At 52.4% G+C, this 18,635-nt stretch overlaps 1 protein-coding gene across 1 annotated transcript; it reads left to right on the forward strand.

The window, feature by feature from the left end:
- The first annotated feature begins 3,525 nt into the window (after window positions 1-3,525).
- LOC142471093 (extracellular calcium-sensing receptor-like) lies at window positions 3,526-13,431 on the forward strand. The gene is made up of 4 exons (XM_075577889.1): window positions 3,526-3,646; window positions 4,409-4,499; window positions 11,324-11,615; window positions 12,580-13,431. The coding sequence occupies exons 1-4, from the start codon at window positions 3,526-3,528 to the stop codon at window positions 13,429-13,431; spliced, it is 1,356 nt and encodes a 451-aa protein (XP_075434004.1).
- The last annotated feature ends 5,204 nt before the right edge of the window (window positions 13,432-18,635 follow it).

Genomic DNA, 18,635 nt, shown 5'->3' on the forward strand with positions numbered 1-18,635 from the left:
CATTTTGGATACCAAGCATGTTTTAGCACTCTTAGCACCTTTCACATGGCACTCACACTACATCTGGGTTACACTGGATGTAGCTTCTCTTTACAACATCATTCACCATGACCATGGGCTCACAGCTGTGGAATTCTTTCTCACTGATCATTCTTCTCTTTCCCCTGCACATATTGCTTTTTTATTGGATAGCATTAGATTTTAACTTACTCATAATTATTTTCTCTTTGATCGTCAGTTTTAACTCCAAACACGTGGGACAGCCATGGGGACTTCGTTTGCCCCCTCCTATCTACTATATATTTCTCAAACAGTCATATGTTTCTATGTCTGTATGTGTCTCCCTGTGTCCCTCCCTGTGTCCCTAGCGGCAATCCCATTGGACCTTGGGCCAGGCCAATGAGATTGCTCCCTTGGCCCACCCGCCCGCCCGCCCCTGCACACCTCTCATTGGCCTGAGGCGGAGTGACGGGCCAAAGGAGAGACACACACACACTCACTCTCCTCGGATCTGCGCCAGTCCCACTCTCCACCCCCTCACTCCCGTCGTGTGTGTGTGTGTGTGTGTGTGTGTGTGTGTGTGCCCCCCTCACCTCAAACCCCCCGCACCGCAAACCCCCCGCCCCCCCTCACCGCAAACCCCCCGCCCCCCCTCACCACAAACTCCCCGCCCCCCCTCACTGCAAATCCCCCCCGCACCGCAAACCCCCCGCCCCCCCTCACCGCAAACCCGCCTCCCCCCCTCACCGCAAACTCCCCGCCCCCCATCACCGCAAACTCCCCGCCCCCCCTCACCGCAAAATCCCCGCCCCCCCTCACCGCAAACCTCAGCCTCCCCGGCGCCAAGCCTCCTCCACCTCACCTCTCACACACCGCCAGCAAAACTCCCGCCGCCTCTCACACACCGCCTCACTCAGCTCTTCTCATCGTGGCCCCGTCTTACCGCCGGGAGCGCCAGCAAGCAGTTAACCCCCCCGCGGCCGAGCCGGGAGCACGGGGGGCGCAAGGAGGTAACCTCCCCCCCCCCCACCACACACAACCCCCCCCGCGGCCGAACCGGGAGCACCGGGGGCGACAGGAGGTAACCTTCCTCCCTCCACACAACCCCCCCTCCACACAACCCCCCCCTCCACACATCCCCCCCCACGCAACTCCCCCCCACACAACCCCCCCCCCCACACAACCCCCCCCCCCCACACACACAACCCCCCCCCACACACACACACAACCCCACACACACACAACCCCCCCCCCCCCCGCTGGCGCAAGGAGGTACACACACACACTGACACACACACACACAGTGACACACACACACACTGACTGACACACAGTCACACTCTGACTGACACACACTGACTGACACACAGTCACACACTGACTGACACACACTGACTGACACACACTGACTGACACACAGTCACACACTGACACACACTGACTGACACACAGTCACACACTGACTGACACACACTGACTGACACACAGTCACACACAGACACTCGCCCACTCACCGCCGCACGCAAACACTGACTGACGCACACTGACTGAGGCACACACACACTGACTGCCTGACACACACTGAATGGCGCCCGCGCACACACATTGACTGACGCGCGTACACACACCCTGACTAACGCACACACCTGAGACACACATACTGACTGACGCACACACACGCACACACACCCTGACTGATGCATGCACACACACCCTGACTGACGCACGCACACACACACACCCTGACTGACGCACGCACACACACCCTGACTGACGCACGCACACACCCTGACTGACGCACGCACACACACCCTGACTGACGCACGCACACACACCCTGACTGACTCACGCACACACACCCTGACTGACTCACGCACACACACACCCTGACTGACGCACGCGCACACACACCCTGACTGACGCACGCGCACACACACCCTGACTGACGCACGCGCACACACACACCCTGACTGACGCACGCACACACACACCCTGACTGACGCACGCACACACACACACCCTGACTGACGCATGCGCACACACACCCTGACTGACGCACGCGCACACACACCCTGACTGATGCACGCACACACACCCTGACTGACGCACGCACACACACACACCCTGACTGACGCACGCGCACACACACCCTGACTGACGCACGCACACACCCTGACTGACGCACGCACACACACCCTGACTGACGCACGCACACACACCCTGACTGACTCACGCACACACACCCTGACTGACGCACGCGCACACACACACCCTGACTGACGCACGCACACACCCTGACTGACGCACGCACACACACCCTGACTGACGCACGCACACACACCCTGACTGACTCACGCACACACACCCTGACTGACGCATGCGCACACACACACCCTGACTGACGCACGCACACACACACACACCCTGACTGACGCACGCACACACACACACCCTGACTGACGCACGCGCACACACACCCTGACTGACGCACGCGCACACACACCCTGACGCACGCACACACACACCCTGACTGACGCACGCACACACACACCCTGACTGACGCACGCACACACACACCCTGACTGACGCACGCACACACACACCCTGACTGACGCACGCACACACACACTGACTGACGCACGCACAGACACACTGACTGGCGCACACACACACACTGACTGGCGCACACACACACACACTGACTGCCGCACACGCACACACTGACTGGCGCACACACACACACACTGACTGGCGCACACACACACACACTGACTGGCGCACACACACACTGACTGAGGCACACACGCACGCACACTGACAGTGTGTGTGTGTGTGTGCGTCACTCAGTCTGTGTGTGTGTGTTTGTATTTCTGCGTCAGACTCACTGACGCACGCGCACACACACACACTGACTGACTGACGCACACACAATGACTGACGCACACACTGCATGAAGCTGTAAAGGGGGACAAACAGAGCTGTAAAGGAGGGAGTGGGGGACTGGATTGATGTGAATGGGGGACAAACAGAGAGAGGGGGGAGGAGAGAGGAGACAGAGAGGAGCGGGAACATTACATCCCGGGCAACGCCGGGTCTCTCAGCTAGTGCTAACCTATTCATGGGTTGGTGGGAGATGTCCCACGTGTTTGGAGATTCAAATCCCTTCAGGCATCATATAGCGTTCTACAAGCGCTATATAGATGACCTGCTTATGATCTGGAGTGGTGGGGAGGAGGACCTTAGAAAGTTTTTTGTCTATCTGGCAGACAACACACTAAATCTCAGATTTACACATGTGTTTGATATGTATCAAATACAATTTCTTGGTCTCAATTTATACATTGATATTGACCACAAAATCCAATCTGATATTTTTAGAAAAGAAAATGCCAGGAATTCATTACTTCACGCTAAAAGTTGTCACTCCCGCCCTCTGGTTAGGGGCATCCCGAGGGGCCAGTTCCTTCGCTTGCGTCGGAACTGTTCCTGTCTGGAGGCCTTTATACTGTACACAGGGCGGGTGAGATGAGGGACAGATTTCTGGCAAGAGGGTATGCCAAAAAGGCCATAGATACAGCCTATGAAATAGCCCTGGGCACTGAAAGAGATTTGCTAATCAATATGGATTTAGATAAATCTGACCTAGGTACGCCTTTTGAGAGCACTGATGCGCCCTACTTCATTACCAATTACAGCAGTGGGTAAGTAGTTATTCACCTTCATAAAGGACTATTTATAGTCCGAAACGCGTTGGTGTGGTTTTTGTTTTTGATCCAGCTATATTTTTTATTGTGGGAACGCATCCTTGTACTTTTTTCTGGCTTTGCCAGCAGTGGACGTAGTGCTCCGTTTTTCTCTCTCCCTCGTTCATCATGTTCATCTACAGGCGGAGGCACACTTAACCCTTGGATCGCTGGATACATTTGGACTTGCTGTTTATCGTGGACATTCATCCCATGTGAGTTTATTCCAGTTGACCTTTTGTGGACATTGTTCATATCATTTTGTTCCATAGAATTAGATGTTCATTACACTGGTCACCGGCAGGTGTTTGCTATAATTATATCCTTACTATCGTGCTGTGTGGGATTAATGTTACCAGCTATACATCTATTGGAACTATCTGTTACATCTGTTTATTGGGTTCATTATTCTACAAGAAGATTATCATTTTTTTTGGTATTGCTTTTTCTTTTGAGCACTATACAACATGTTTCCCATGTTCAATTGGAGCCCAGGGACAGCACTTACTGCATTGTAGATTGCATATACAAAAGGGGTATAGTGGTTGGTTACAGAACGCGAATGTTGCAAAGACATACTGTACTATACTGTGTATACTGTATGGGGAGATCTCCTATTGGTGATCTAGTATTAAGATCCCAATTGGTCCTTTGTTGTCTGGCAGTCTGGATTGGTTTGATTTTTACAGCTAGCAACGTGAGAGTACTTCAGACGCTGCTGTCCGACGCTACCAACCAGCCTCTGATGAAGTCGCTGTGAGCTGCGAAACGCGTAAGGGCCCCTTTGAACACGGCACTACGTCATCACGTGGAGACACGATCGAGGCCGGATCGTGCCAGGAATAGTACTCAGACTGGAAGCAGGGAGCTCGTACACTAACAGCAAGGCGTTTTATACCATCGAGACGTGTAAGCTGTTCATCTGGAGAGCCATGCAACATTTCTCCAACGGAGGACTTTCTTCTTCGTGGCGGTGATATATTCACTGACCGTTGCTTTAATGTTATACCTTGGGGAATGCACTCCATGCTGGGCCATGCGAACAGCGAGCCTCGAGGTGGCCACGCTCAGCCTGAGCTCCATCCACTTCACATTGAGCTCACAGCGACAGTAAATAGCGCTACACCTGTATGTCCCCGCCCCGTCTCTATTCCATGTCACGTCCGCCTGTCGCTACGGATTGTAAGCTCCCCGGGGAAGGATTTCCTTTCCTATGGTCAGATTGTTGGCCTCTCTTTGCAGAGCAGCTACCGACTTTGGGACGTTAACTCCAGAGTGTTTTTCCCATACTGCTCCTGGACGTACGGAGTGTGGCGTTCTTGCACTGGCATTATGTTTGATTATTATTTATTACTGATAGGTCTGTTATACGTTTTCTTTTGTCAGTTGTATGTTTTTGGCGCCCGATTAAGTTCTGATTGAACCTTCAACGTCATTATGGTTTTTTTTTTAAATTGAAACTGAGTTTCGCGTTATACATGTAACCCCTCTTATTTCCGTGCATTTGTCAGAGCGGGGTCATGAGTCCATCATCTAGTACACTATAGTCAGACCCAGCACACAACAAAAATTAGACGAGACTTGTATGTGTGTGTGTATATAAATATATATATATATATATATATATATATATATATATATATATATATATACGTTTTAAGTTATGGTGGGTGTGAAAAAGGCAACAAGAAAACTCCACCGAATTGCATATCTACTATATATTTCTGAAAGCACTGTATGTCTGCATGGCCTGTGTCCCTAGCGGCAATCTCATTGGTCCCTTGGCCCGCCCGCCCTCATTGGCCTGAGGCAGAGTGATGGGCCAAAGGACACACAGGGACACACACACACACACACACCTCTCTCTCTGTCCTCTCCCCCCCCCATCACACTCACCTCCCTCTCCTCTCACCTCCCTCCACCTCCCGCTCCACTCACCTCCCTCTCCACTCACCTCCCTCCCGCTCAACTCCCTCCCCGGCGCGGGGACAGGCAGTGGGCAGGGAAGCCTGCTGCTGCCTCCACTCACCTCCCGCTCCACTCACCTCCCCGGCGCGGGGACAGGCAGTGGGCAGGGCAGCCTTCCGCTGCCTCCACTCACCTCCCGCTCCCTCCACTCACCTCCCCGGTGCGGGGACAGGCAGTGGGCAGGGCAGCCTGCCGCTGCCTCCACTCACCTCCCGCTCCCTCCACTCACCTCCTGCTCACCTCCCTCCCACTCACCTCCCTGGCGCGGGGACAGGCATTGGCCAGGGAAGCCTACCGCTGCCACGCGGCACCTAAGATGGCGGCAGACGGAAGGAGCCCTTCCTCCCTCGCGGACTAACTAACATGGCGGCGGCCAGAAGGAGAGGTGAGTGTGTGTGTGTGTGTGTGTGTGTGTGTGTGTGTGTGTGTGTCACAGCGTGACAGTGTGTGTGTGTGTGGGACACTGTGTGTGTGTCTGTGTGCGTTACATTGTGTTTCAGACACTGTAGAGTGGGGACCGGAGCTACACATGGGGGGGGTGGCGGGGGGGGTCAGGAGCGGAGAAAGATACAGGGGGAGTGGAGAGGAGGGACCCGTCAATTTAAAGCAAACCAACCCCCCTCCTGTCCACTGCCCCCCCCTTCTGTCCACTGTCACCCCCCTCCTGTCCACTCTCCCCCCCTCCTGTCCACTGTCACCCCCCCCTCCTGTCCACTCTCCCCCCCTCCTGTCCACTCTCCTCCCCCCTGTCCACTCTCCCCCCCCCTCCTGTCCACTCTTCCCCCCTCCCATCCCCTCCTGTCCACTGTCCTTTCCACTGCCCCCCACCCCTGTCCACTCTCCCCCCCTCCTGTCCACTTCCCCCCCCCTCCCATCCCCTCCAGTCCACTGTCCTCTCCACTGTCCCCCCCCACCCGGTCACTGCACCCCCCCTCCCCCCGGCCACTGTCCCCCCCTCCTGTCCACTGTCCCCCCCCTCCTGTCCACTCTCCTCCCCCCTGTCCACTCTCCCCCCCCTCCTGTCCACTGTCCCCCCCTCCCCTCCTTTCCCCCCCTCCTTTTCTCCCCCTCTCCCCCCCCCCCCCTTTTCCTAGCGCTAAATGTAACTCACGGGCAACGCCGGGTCTCTCAGCTAGTAGCAAATAAAGAATATCACTTGTGAGCACATTCACGTCTTAGGCAGGTCTGCAACCCCGCCTTTCACCATTATCCCCCCCGCATTCAGTGCTTCCACTGCAGCAAGGGATCCTGGGAAATGACATGCAAATGAGCACCCAATGCGTCACCTTTTGCCTGAAAACCCATTGTTACATGGTGCCCATATAAGCTAATGCTCGCTGTTAACACAGCTTTAAAGCACAGCATGGGAATCAGATACAAAAAAAACACAGCGCACAACGCTCATAGTGTATTAAAGATATATTAAGAATAACCAACAAATAAGGGTACTGTAAGTATTGTGCATACATCAAAACAAAATTAAACAGGCATGTCAAGGGTTATTGTTACCCATGCACCAGACAGAACGCCAAATCGAATGTCATCAGCGATGGTTTAAGCAGTTCCCCGTCTCTCGGTCTCTCGGTCCCACATCAGATCAAGTAGAACCTGGATAGATCCACTCGCAAGGTTAGAATGTCCAACAGACTCGTGATGTACACGAGTGGCATCACGAAATCGGTGAAGTTCATACACTGGCTGGATACAAACTTCTCAGCCCGCCAATCCGGCACTTCCGGGTTTGTGACGTCACTGGGGAGCGACACTGCAACTCGCGTCGCGATCTTTTTCTCCAGTCGCCGAGTAAGCCCGCAGTGATGGAGTAAAGAGTCCAATGAGATACAGCAGATCGAACCTCTTTCCAACGCGTTTCGAAACCTTACGGTCTCTTCATCAGGGAATTTTTTATTTTGTTTTGATGTACGCACAATACTTACCCTTATTTGTTGGTTATTCTTAATGTATCTTTAATACACTATGAGCGTTGTGCGCTGTGTTTTTTTGTGTATTTGTCTAAACTTGTAGGGGGTGTTTTGACCCATCCCTGGTATCACAGCTGCAGACGCTCCATTTGTTCAGTACCTAAGAGTTCACGTATTGATTTATACATTTATCACTGATTATCACTCCACGTTGTGTATTGTTTGTAGTTGCGCACCTATTCTCACTTCTATTCACATGGGAATCAGATGCAAAGCCAGAGGAACCACTCACAGACATGTTTCACCCTTAATGGGTCTCATCAGTGTGAAGTTGTATGACTCGTCAGGGGTGTAAAACCCCACAGAGACTCACTACTGAGATCTGGCCAGGAAGGTTGTGGACACTGAACCTTGGACCCTAAACCTTGGACGCTGAACCTTGGACACTGGACCTTGGACCGCTGGGGAGAGGAACCCTGCACACAAACACAGAACCCTACTCCAGCCAAAATTAACGGACCTCCACCTGTGAACTGTTACACCTCGGTGCACGTCTCCTGAGATCAGAGACGGGTGTCTCCACCCAAATCCGATTCCTGGATTTAATCGCACCTCCGCCCCCTTCCCCTCCTCCTCCTAAAAAAATGCATTACACAATGTAAAATCCGCAAACGGATTTGATCCGGTTATAATCTGCGCGGATTCACCAAATTCCACCATTGGATACAGCCCCGCGCATGCATTTTTTGGACAAAATACGCGAATTCCGCGACCCGTTGAAGGAACATTACAAAAACATCAATGTTGGCGGAAATACGCAGAGTGTACTGGTAATAATAACCGAAACGTCCACAAAACGCGACTCGCCCTTTTTGAGATTGAACCGCTGAATTCCACGGATTAAAGAAACCGGGCGATCTGCCCCAAAAATGTGCCCATCCCTACTGGCCATTTTATACTATAATATTCTATATGATAATGTAGAAATCTGTTTCTTAACAAAATTCAGCTCAGCCCCCTTATAACGCTGTGCTTGGGGGTCCAAAGAATCACGTCGCGTTATAAGCGGATCGCGTTAGAAATAATGTACAATTGTAAGCATTGTACAATAAAGTATTTAAGACGCCAACAATCGTGTTGTAAAGTATATATAAATATAAAAATTGGGAGCCATATAATGGTTCTCCAAATCTCTCACTGCCAAATCAGGACACAATATGTTGCTTCCTCTCATTGCTAGGGCCGTCACACTGAGACTGCTGTCATGTGTCCCTCGTGGGAATGGATGAGCAGGAAAATAATTCAATGTACATTTGGGATTAGCACTGATTCCCTGGGTGCAGTCATTTCCCTGATAAGATAATTGAGGAGAGAAGGTGTAATTAATATCTGCATTCCCAGGACATCTACACAACTTATAAAACTGACCCAGAGAGTCCATCTCCTGTCTGTGTGACATTGATAAACTGTGGGGACACAGTGTGTGTGACACTGATAGACTGAGGGGACATTGTGTGTGTGACACAGACAGACTGAGGGAGCCCCTCTCCCTGTGTGTGTGACACTGACAGACTGAGGGAGTCCCTCTCCCTGTGTGTGTGATAGTGACAGACTAAGGGAGCCCCTCTCCTGTGTGCGTGACACTGACAGACAGAGGGAGCCCCTCTCCCTGTGTGTGTGACACTGACAAACTCAGGGTCACCTCTCCCTGTGTGTGTGACACTGACAGACTGAGGGAGCCCCTCTCCCTGTGTGTGACAGTGACAGACTGAGAGAGCCCCTCTCCGTGTGTGTGTGTGTGTGTGTGTGTGTGTGTGTGTGTGTGTGTGTGTGTGTGTGTGTGTGTGTGTGTGTGTGTGTGTGTGTGTGTGTGTGTGTGTGTGTGTGTGTGTGTGTGTGTGTGTGTGTGTGTGTGTGTGTGTGACACTGACATACTGAAGGAGCTCCTCTACCTTTGTGTGTTACAGTGACAGACTGAGGGAACCACTCCCTTGACACTGACAGACTGAGGGTCCCCTCTCCCTGTGTGTGTGACACTGACAGACTGAGGGACCCCTCTCCCTGTGTGTGTGACACTGACAGACTGAGGGTCCCCTCTCCCTGTGTGTGTGACAGTGACAGACTGAGGGAGCCCCTTTCCCTGTGTGTGTGACACTGACAGACTGAGGGTCCCCTCTCCCTGTGTGTGTGACAGTGACAGACTGAGGGTCCCCTCTCCCTGTGAGTTAGATATGAATCACAGACACAGACAGAGCTGCTGTTTATACAGAATTGGAAGATTGCTCCCCGTTATAATGTGGGTGTTATACACATTAGCTGTGGAAGTGTGTATGTGCTGGGGGTCAGGGAGAGGATGCAATCTGTTTGGTGGAAATATGAATGAATATCTGAGCGGGGCTGGAGACGTTATTATAGGGGGGACTTTTCCAATTCACGTGGGCAGAAGCTACAGCGAAAACCTTTTCACAAGCAAACCTGCAGATCTTATATGTCAGACGTAAGTTTTAATTGCATGGTACTATCTTTGTTGCTATCAGAGGGGACATTGTTTGTGTGTGTGTGTGACACTGACAGGTAAGCCATTGTCTCCTCTGTGTGTGTGTGTGTGTGTGACACTGAGAGTCTGAGGGATCCCCTCTTGTGTGTGTGTCACTGACAGACTGAGGCTTCGGGCATGGTCAGCGCTTAGGCGCTGACCTGTGCTGAGGCGTGCTGCTGCTCAGCACTGAGCCCCTGCAGCCGCAATGAGAGCAGCTTTAGCAGGGGCTCGTGCACGTCTGCGGAAGCGTGTGTCTTAAGAAATCTTTAGTTTCCACTGAGGGCAAACCAGCTCCTGATAGTGACAGAATGAGGGAGCCCCTCTCCCTGTGTGTGTGACACTGACAGACTGAGGGAGCCCCTCTCCCTGTGTGTGTGATAGTGACAGACTGAGGGACCCCTCTCCGTGTGTGTGTGTGTGTGTGTGTGTGTGTGTGTGTGTGTGTGTGTGTGTGTGTGTGTGTGTGTGTGTGTGTGTGTGTGTGTGTGTGTGTGTGTGTGTGTGTGTGTGTGTGTGTGTGTGTGTGTGTGACTGACAGACTGAGGGAGCCCATCATCCTGTGTGTGTGACACTGACAGACTGAGCACCTCTCGTGTGTGTGTGTGTGTGTGTGTGTGTGTGTGTGTGTGTGTGTGTGTGTGTGTGTGTGTGTGTGTGTGTGTGTGTGTGTGTGTGTGTGTGTGTGTGTGTGTGTGTGTGTGTGTGTGTGTGTGTGTGTGTGTGTGTGTGTGTGTGTGTGTTTGTGTGTGACACAGCCAGATATCTTACACCCTAGCTTTTATTTTCCATTAGCACTTCTCTGCTATCTTCGTTCTGTGCATTAGTGTAGGGGACGGGATGGCCTTGTTCCTATGTTATCAAACTTGGGGTTAGTCAAGATAATTGTGTTGCCGAAGTCTTTATCTTTAGTGATGGTCCATCGTCTATTGTCCATTGCGCAATTACTGAAAGTTGCTGACGCTATATTTGTCGGCATCTTGACCAGATGTTTTGTTTATCTTCTTCAAACTAACCCTATTCTGCATTATAACATTAATATTACTCAGTCTCTTTGCTGTGATGGTCTCTTCTTTAGGTCTTACAGTCCAAAGTCCACCAGTTTGTGTGTGGGACACTAACACTGTCTGTGACATTTCCACCTAACCCTCTAGGTTTGAATCCCAGAGATATCAGGGCATGCGAGCGATGATATTTGCTATAGAAGAGATTAACTTAAACCCCGACCTCCTCCCCAACATCTCCCTGGGCTTCCAGATATTTGACTCCTGCATTTCCATGAGACGGGCAGTAGAAGGGATATTCTGGATGCTATCAGTAGGACAAGGAAGCATTCCCAATTACCGGTGTCACAGAGGGCCACCTCTAGCAGGTGTGATTGGAGATTCTGCGACCACACGCTCCATCCTAATAGCCCACATGTTGGGACTGTACAGATACCCACAGGTAAGAGAGCTACGAGTGTGTTATAAATAGACGGACATGAAATAAGAGGGCACATGAGCTTCGGTTTTAGATCCCCAGGAGGTCTCTTCTTCATGGGTACAGAGGAGCCACTTAGTGGCATATTTTGATCAAAAAAATGATTCAAGGCTGTTAACCCCATCAAGGTAAACTCCAGTTTAGCAGGTACCTATAGTATACTCATTATGAAACATTTCTTATTGTACTATGGACTAAACTCTGTAAAATATGTGACAGTGCCCAGAGGATTAAATGAATGAAGCATAATGCTACCTGTGATTTAGTGCAATTAATAACAGGCAGAAGCCAGTAACAAGGTTCCCTTCGCATCGTGACGGGAAACGGTGGGCGTTGTAGTGTGTATTTTTGAGAGAAATGTGTGTGTTGTGTTATTATGTATCACTAAGGAACCTGCGCGCTCGCCGTTTCCCATCACAATGCTACTTGTTACCTTGTTAATGACTTATGTCAGTCATTAATTTCACTAAATCACAGGTAGCATTATGCTTCATTCATTTAACCATTTAGACACTATCACACGTTTAGCACATAGTACAATAAGAAATGCAATTTATTGAGTACAGGCACCTGCTAAACTGGAGGTTACCCTGGCAGGCTTCATCATCTTTGGATCAAAAGATGCCACTAAATGGCTCTTCAGTTATGAGATTTAGGTTCAAAATGTAGAAATCTCATGGATAAATTGCAGTCAATTTGGGAGGGGCGCAGGGAGTGTGCGTGTTTTCCATATATGTGGGGCCAATCTTTTTCCTAGATTCGTATTCCATAAAGGGAGCGTGTTTTTGTTCTTCATGTGTACAGATTTTTCCAAATCACACAGGTCTCTTTTTCAACTGTAAACCCTGGTTAATAATAAAACAGACAGTGCCAAATGTTACTTTGTAGAAGTTCTCTTCATTCTCATTTGTAATTTTTTTTTCAACAGATCAGTTATTTATCAACCAGCCCTCTCCTCAGTGACCGGAATCTGTTCCCGTCCTTCTTTCGGACCATCCCCAGTGATGAGTTTCAGTCCAAAGGTCTGGCCCAGCTGGTGTCTCACTTTGGATGGAAATGGATTGGTCTCCTTGCCACTGACGATGACTATGGTCAATTTGGGATTCAGGTGGTCCAGCAGGAGATCGTCAAGTACGGAGCTTGCGTGGCCTTTGTTGAGAACATTTTGACCAGCCAACCCAACAGTAATGCTCCCCACCTCGTCCACGTCATCAGGGAGTCAACGGCCAATGCAGTTGTGGTGTTCTCTTTTGAATCTGCATTTCTGCCAGTTGTAGAAGAGCTGGTGAGGCAGAACGTGACTGGGAAAATTTGGGTGGCAAGTGAATCTTGGTCAACCTCTGTTCAACTTTCCAAGAAGAAGTTTCATAGGGTCCTGGTGGGCACCATAGGTTTCGCCATCCATTCTGGGAAGATGCCAGGGTTCTTTGAGTATTTCCATACCCTCCACTCCTCCAACTCCTCCAAATCCCCAAATGATATATTCATAAGGGAGTTTTGGGAACAGACTTTCTCTTGTAAGTGGTGGGACCAGAAGAATTTAGATGACTGGACAGATAACACCACAATTCCACAATGTACAGGAAGAGAGAAACTGGACAGCGACATGGCTGAAGCAGATCTGAGAATAAGTTTCAATGTGTACATATCAGTTTACGCCTTTGCATGGGCCTTACAAAGCCTGCTCCACTGTAAGCCCGGAAGAGGACCATTCCATCATGGTGCCTGTGCCAACATCTCATCGTTTCAACCTTGGCAAGTAAGGCTAAGTATTTCATAAGACTTGTTCTGGCCATCTAGCCCCTTGTAACTAAGAGGTAGGGTCAGGCACGTTAACTCACTTCCCTTAGATGCACACTGGCAGATACAATAGATATTTAAAAAAAAGATTGGGCATCTCTTTAGAAAGGAAAGGTGTACGGAGACTTCCGGTGATGTCACAGCCGATGGTCTGCTAGTGGAGGAGCTCCCGGCGCCCTCACCAAGATAAATAATAGAATAAGCTCATTCCCCACCCCAAACCCCCCGAAAATCGATCCCACCCCGAGAACTCACTCTGAAGAGATGGCAGGGAAGCCGCAGAGGAAGAGTCAATGCCCCGTCACCAAGTTCTTCGCTCCGGCGCAACGCCTAGCTGAGATCAGCTCCGAGGAGCAAGATGGCGCCGGAGAAGAACCGGAGCACGAGGTGCGCAGCGGCCGACAGAGCCCGACTGACTCAGATCCCCCCGTCCTAAATAAAGACTTTTTTGATGCCCTAATTATTAAAATGAGGAGGGGAGTTCAGGAGGACACGGAAAAGCCCTCCAAACCATCCGGGCAGAAGTAGAAGCACTGACGGAGCGGACGGAAGACCTGGAGGTTAAGATGGAGGTAGCCTCAAATGAACAGGCTGAGACACGCGAAGAAGTACTGAGATGTGGAGAGGCGATTCAGCATATACAGGACAAGTTAGAGGACATGGAGAACAGGGAGCGAAGGCAAAACATCCGCCTCAAAAACATCCCAGAAACTATCTCCCACGAAGAACTCCAACCATTCCTCCGCAGACTCTTTCTGCAGCTCGTCCCTGATCTATCAGATCATGACCTGCACACGGACCGTGCCCACAGAGCCCTGGCCCCGAAATCATCGGACCCAAATAGACACAGAGATGTGGTGCTGAGAATGCAAGCATACTCTGCTAAAGACCGCATCATGGCGGCGGCCAGAGAAATGAGGACTGTGTCCATGGACGGGGCACAAATCCAACTCTACAACGACCTTTCCCAGATAACAATGAATAAAAGAAACGCGCTGCGCCCACTTACCTCCTACCTCAGAGACCAGGGGGTAAAGTATCGCTGGGGGTTCCCCTTCAAATTAGTGGTGCTCCGTAATGGCCGCCACCACACAGTGACAACCCCTGAAGGCGCTAAAAACTTCTTGAAAGCGCTAGGGATCCCTCTCCCACCACAGAAGAGCAGCCGCCCCAATACCGAGGAGACGTCAGAGACGCCCCTACAAGAAGCCCCCCGAACATCGGAGAGACTGGCGAGCCAGCGCCAACGGTGAATCCGGATGATCCAGACAACTACGAGGCCCAAGAAAAACACAAGAGGCCCCCACAGTCATCCCACGCGGACCCAGAGGCCCTGAAGATAACAGCAAGCACCCAACGCAAGAACCCTCAGTGCACAAAGCACCCCTCTGGCCCCGAGAGGCCCCCCAACTCCCACCCCACGAACTATCTCCCCCTCCCCGCCCCCTCCCCCCAGTCCCCCCCCTCCAGTCCCCCCCCCCTCCACTCCTCACCACTCTCCCCCTCCTCTCTTACCTCCCCCCCTCCCCCCCCCCGCCACTATCTAACCAAAGCCCTCTCCTACCTCCCGCCCCCCCACGAGTAAAACGTCCACTCACCTTTTCTGTCTCTCCCCGAGACCGAGGGGAATAGAGGCCCCACCCGTGGTGTCTCGGACTGCAACGGGAGGAAACGGCATCCGCGCTGCTCCTCCCCGGGCGCGGTCCTCTCGTGACACTTACGTGCTCCAGAGCTGCACCAACGAAGATCCGGGCTCCGGAGACGCGGGTCGGCTGCTGCATACCTACACAGGCACACCTGGTCGGTGCTCCTGACGAGCATGAAGTGCCCTGGATTCCTGATTCAATGTGCCCGCACGCCAAGATAACAGAGCCAGAGACTCCTGCTATGGACACTGCAACCCAGGATCCGTTCCCGGAGCCACCCTTTCCCCCCCCCCCTCTTCCACAGGGGGCAGGTTGTATAAACAGAAACTTCCCCCCCCCTCTCTCTCTCCCCTTATGATGTACCCCGATATTCCCCAAAGGTATATAAGATATCCTACCTCTCTGGTTTTCCACGACCCCCCCGAGTTCCCCCCCCCCCCTCTCCCCTCTTACCACCAAAACGAGGATATATGTGTACAAGATCCAGACCCAATTGAACACCCCTACTGAAACTCCCCCCCCAGAATTATAAGGCTCCCAACTGAACCCGCAATTGTATGGTCCCCCCCCTGAACCCCCTTGTCTCCCCTTGCCCCCCCCTTCACCCCTCTCCGCCCCGTATACTTCCCCCCACCCCCACCCCCCCTGAACAGAACCAGAGTAGCACCAGACACAACAGCTTACATCACAGCAATTGACACATCATATAAGCCTCAAGATTCAACCATACACCTCCAAACAACATCCCGGCACGAAACTAACCCCACCTCAGTGATAATTCCCAAATGCTAGAAAAGGCTATATACAATATGCCCCCCCCCCCACCCCCCCTCACTAATCAGACAAATTACTATGTTAGATAACCCCCCAAGTGTTCCTCCTGCCCCCCCCCCCCCCCCCCCCACGGATAGCTTTCAGCCCTCCCCCCCCCACCTTCCCCCCTCCCCCCCCCCCACCTCCCCCCCCTCCCCCCAAGAGAAGACCTGTACTATGCTTAACCATCGGTACTATGTTTATCCAGTCTGTATAGTTATATGCCAATGTATGACCAACTACTGACTGACTAGATGAAAAAGACATAATGCAAGGGACCCCTAGGCCTAAGAATGAGATTCCCCCCGAGAGCAATGTTTAAATAAAATGTCAAGGTCACGAATAATGTATGCTCCCTCCCCCCCACCTGCCCCCCTCCCCCCCCCCCCCCCCCCCTAGAGGAGAAATGTCTTATGTCAAACCAACCGGTAATGCTACATATCAATGTATAAATGCATAGCCAAACAGCAAGGTATAAGAGTGACCTCGGCCTGGGAATGGAACTCCCCCCGAGAGTAATGTTTAAACCAGCTGCCAACTATGTGTATCCTATATGCTCCCACCTCCCCACCCCCCCTCCCATCCCCCCCTCCTCCCTCCTCCCCCTCTCACCACACCTCCCCTCCCTACCCCCCCTCTCTCCCCCCCCCCTCTCCCCCCCCCTCTCTCTCCCCCCCCCCCCCCTCTCCCCCCCCCTCAAAACCGAAATACTGCATGTATATCCACCTTTGCTTACTGCATATCAATGTACAATCACAAGGTTAATGTGGGAATCAACCTGAGGACATACCCCCACCAAAGAGTAACGCTGCCCTACCAGTGCAAACTATAAACACCAGACCCCCCCCTTTCCCCCCCCCCTCTCCTCCCTCCCCCCCCCCTCCCTCCCCCCCCCTCCCTCCCCCCCTCCCCCCCTCCCCCCTTCCCCCTCCCCCCCCTCCCCCCCTCCCTCCCCCCTCCCCCCCTCCCCCCTCCCTCCCCCCCCCTCCCCCCCACTAGAGGAGAAATGTCTTATGTCAAACCAACCAGTAATGCTACATATCAATGTATAAATGCATAGCCAAACAGCAATGTATAAGAGTGACCTCGGCCTGGGAATGGAACTCCCCCCGAGAGTAATGTTTAAACCAGCTGCCAACCATGTGTATCCTATATGCTCCCACCTCCCCGCCCCCCCCTCCCACCCCCCTCCTCCCTCCTCCCCCTCTCACCACACCTCCCCTCCCTACCCCCCCCCCCTCCCACCCCCCCTCTTTCTCCCCCTACCCCCCCCTCCCCCCCTCAAAACCGAAATATTGCATGTATATCCACCTTTGCTTACTGCATATCAATGTACAATCACAAGGTTAATGTGGGAATCAACCTGAGGACATACCCCCACTAAAGAGTAACGCTGCCCTACCAGTGCAAACTATAAACACCAGACCCTCCCCTTCCCCCCCCTCTCCTCCTCCCCCCCCTCCCTCCTCCCCCCCTCCCCCCCCCTCCCCTCCCCCCTCCCCCCCCTCCCTCCCTCTCCCCCCCCCCCTCCCCCCCCCCTCCTCCTCCCACCCCTCCCCTCCTCCCCCCCCTCTCCCTCCTCCTCCCCCCCCCTCCTCCCCCCCCTCCCCCTCCCCCCCCCTCCTCTTCCCCCCTTCCCCCTCCTCTTCCCCCCCTCCCCCCCCCCCCGGGGAAACAAGAACGTAACACAAAAAAGGAAACAATGTTCGCAAAGGATGTAAAAGACCAGTTATAGTACTAACCGTAGGAGAGTAAGGCCTCCGTAAACCAGAGTTCTCCCTCCTTACTTAGGACCCTTCCCCCCCCCCCTACTAGCAATAGGATGGGGGCGCCGGACCCTTCTTACTGGCTGCGGTCCGTGAGTGACACCCCGAAAGTTCTCCTAGGGGTCTTTTTGCACCCCAGCCCCTTGACACTAGAATGTCAAGAGGAACCTTTTTCGGGCTCCAGGATAGCCCACTCTCTTTCTTGTCCTCTTGTGTCTTCCCCCCCCTCCCTCTCTCCCCCCCCCACCCCATCCTCCCCCCGTCGGCCCTCCCCCAGCACCCCCCGCGGGAAAACCAGAAACTTCCCCCCGCACATGCACCCCGACGCTCAAATCAACCCTGACATGGGAATAACTCAGGGACAGGGGCTTATCCCCGAGACCCCCCCCCCCCCCCCACTAATGGCGTCGATCAAAATTATTTCCTTGAACGTCAAAGGCCTTAACTCGGTCCGCAAACGCAAATTAGCCCTCCAAGAATTTAAAAAGACTAAAGGTGATATAATTTGCATTCAAGAAACCCATTATAACAATACAGACCCACCAAACACATTTAACCACACGTACCCCCAAGCGTTTTTTGCTTCCTCCCCCAGCAAGAAAAGAGGGGTGGCCATCCTGATTAAAAACAATATACCATTTGCCCCGACGCTGATAACTAAAGATCCCGAGGGACGATATATATTACTCCAAGGCACGCTCTCAGGCTCCCCCATAGCTATCCTTAATATTTATGCCCCAAACGCCAACCAAACTCAATTCCTACAGAACCTCCTTAGCACTCTCGACCAATCGACGCTCTCCTCCCTTCTCCTTGTCGGAGACGTAAATATGGTACTTAGTCCAGACCATGACAGATCAGGCCAAACTACTGCCCCATACTCCACCCAACTACAGACAAAAGCCCAAAAATTCCAAGATATCCTCAGAGAGTACTCTCTGACAGACATTTGGCGGGCC

The sequence above is a fragment of the Ascaphus truei genome, chromosome 20, assembly GCF_040206685.1.
Source record: "Ascaphus truei isolate aAscTru1 chromosome 20, aAscTru1.hap1, whole genome shotgun sequence".
Lineage (NCBI taxonomy): Eukaryota > Metazoa > Chordata > Amphibia > Anura > Ascaphidae > Ascaphus > Ascaphus truei.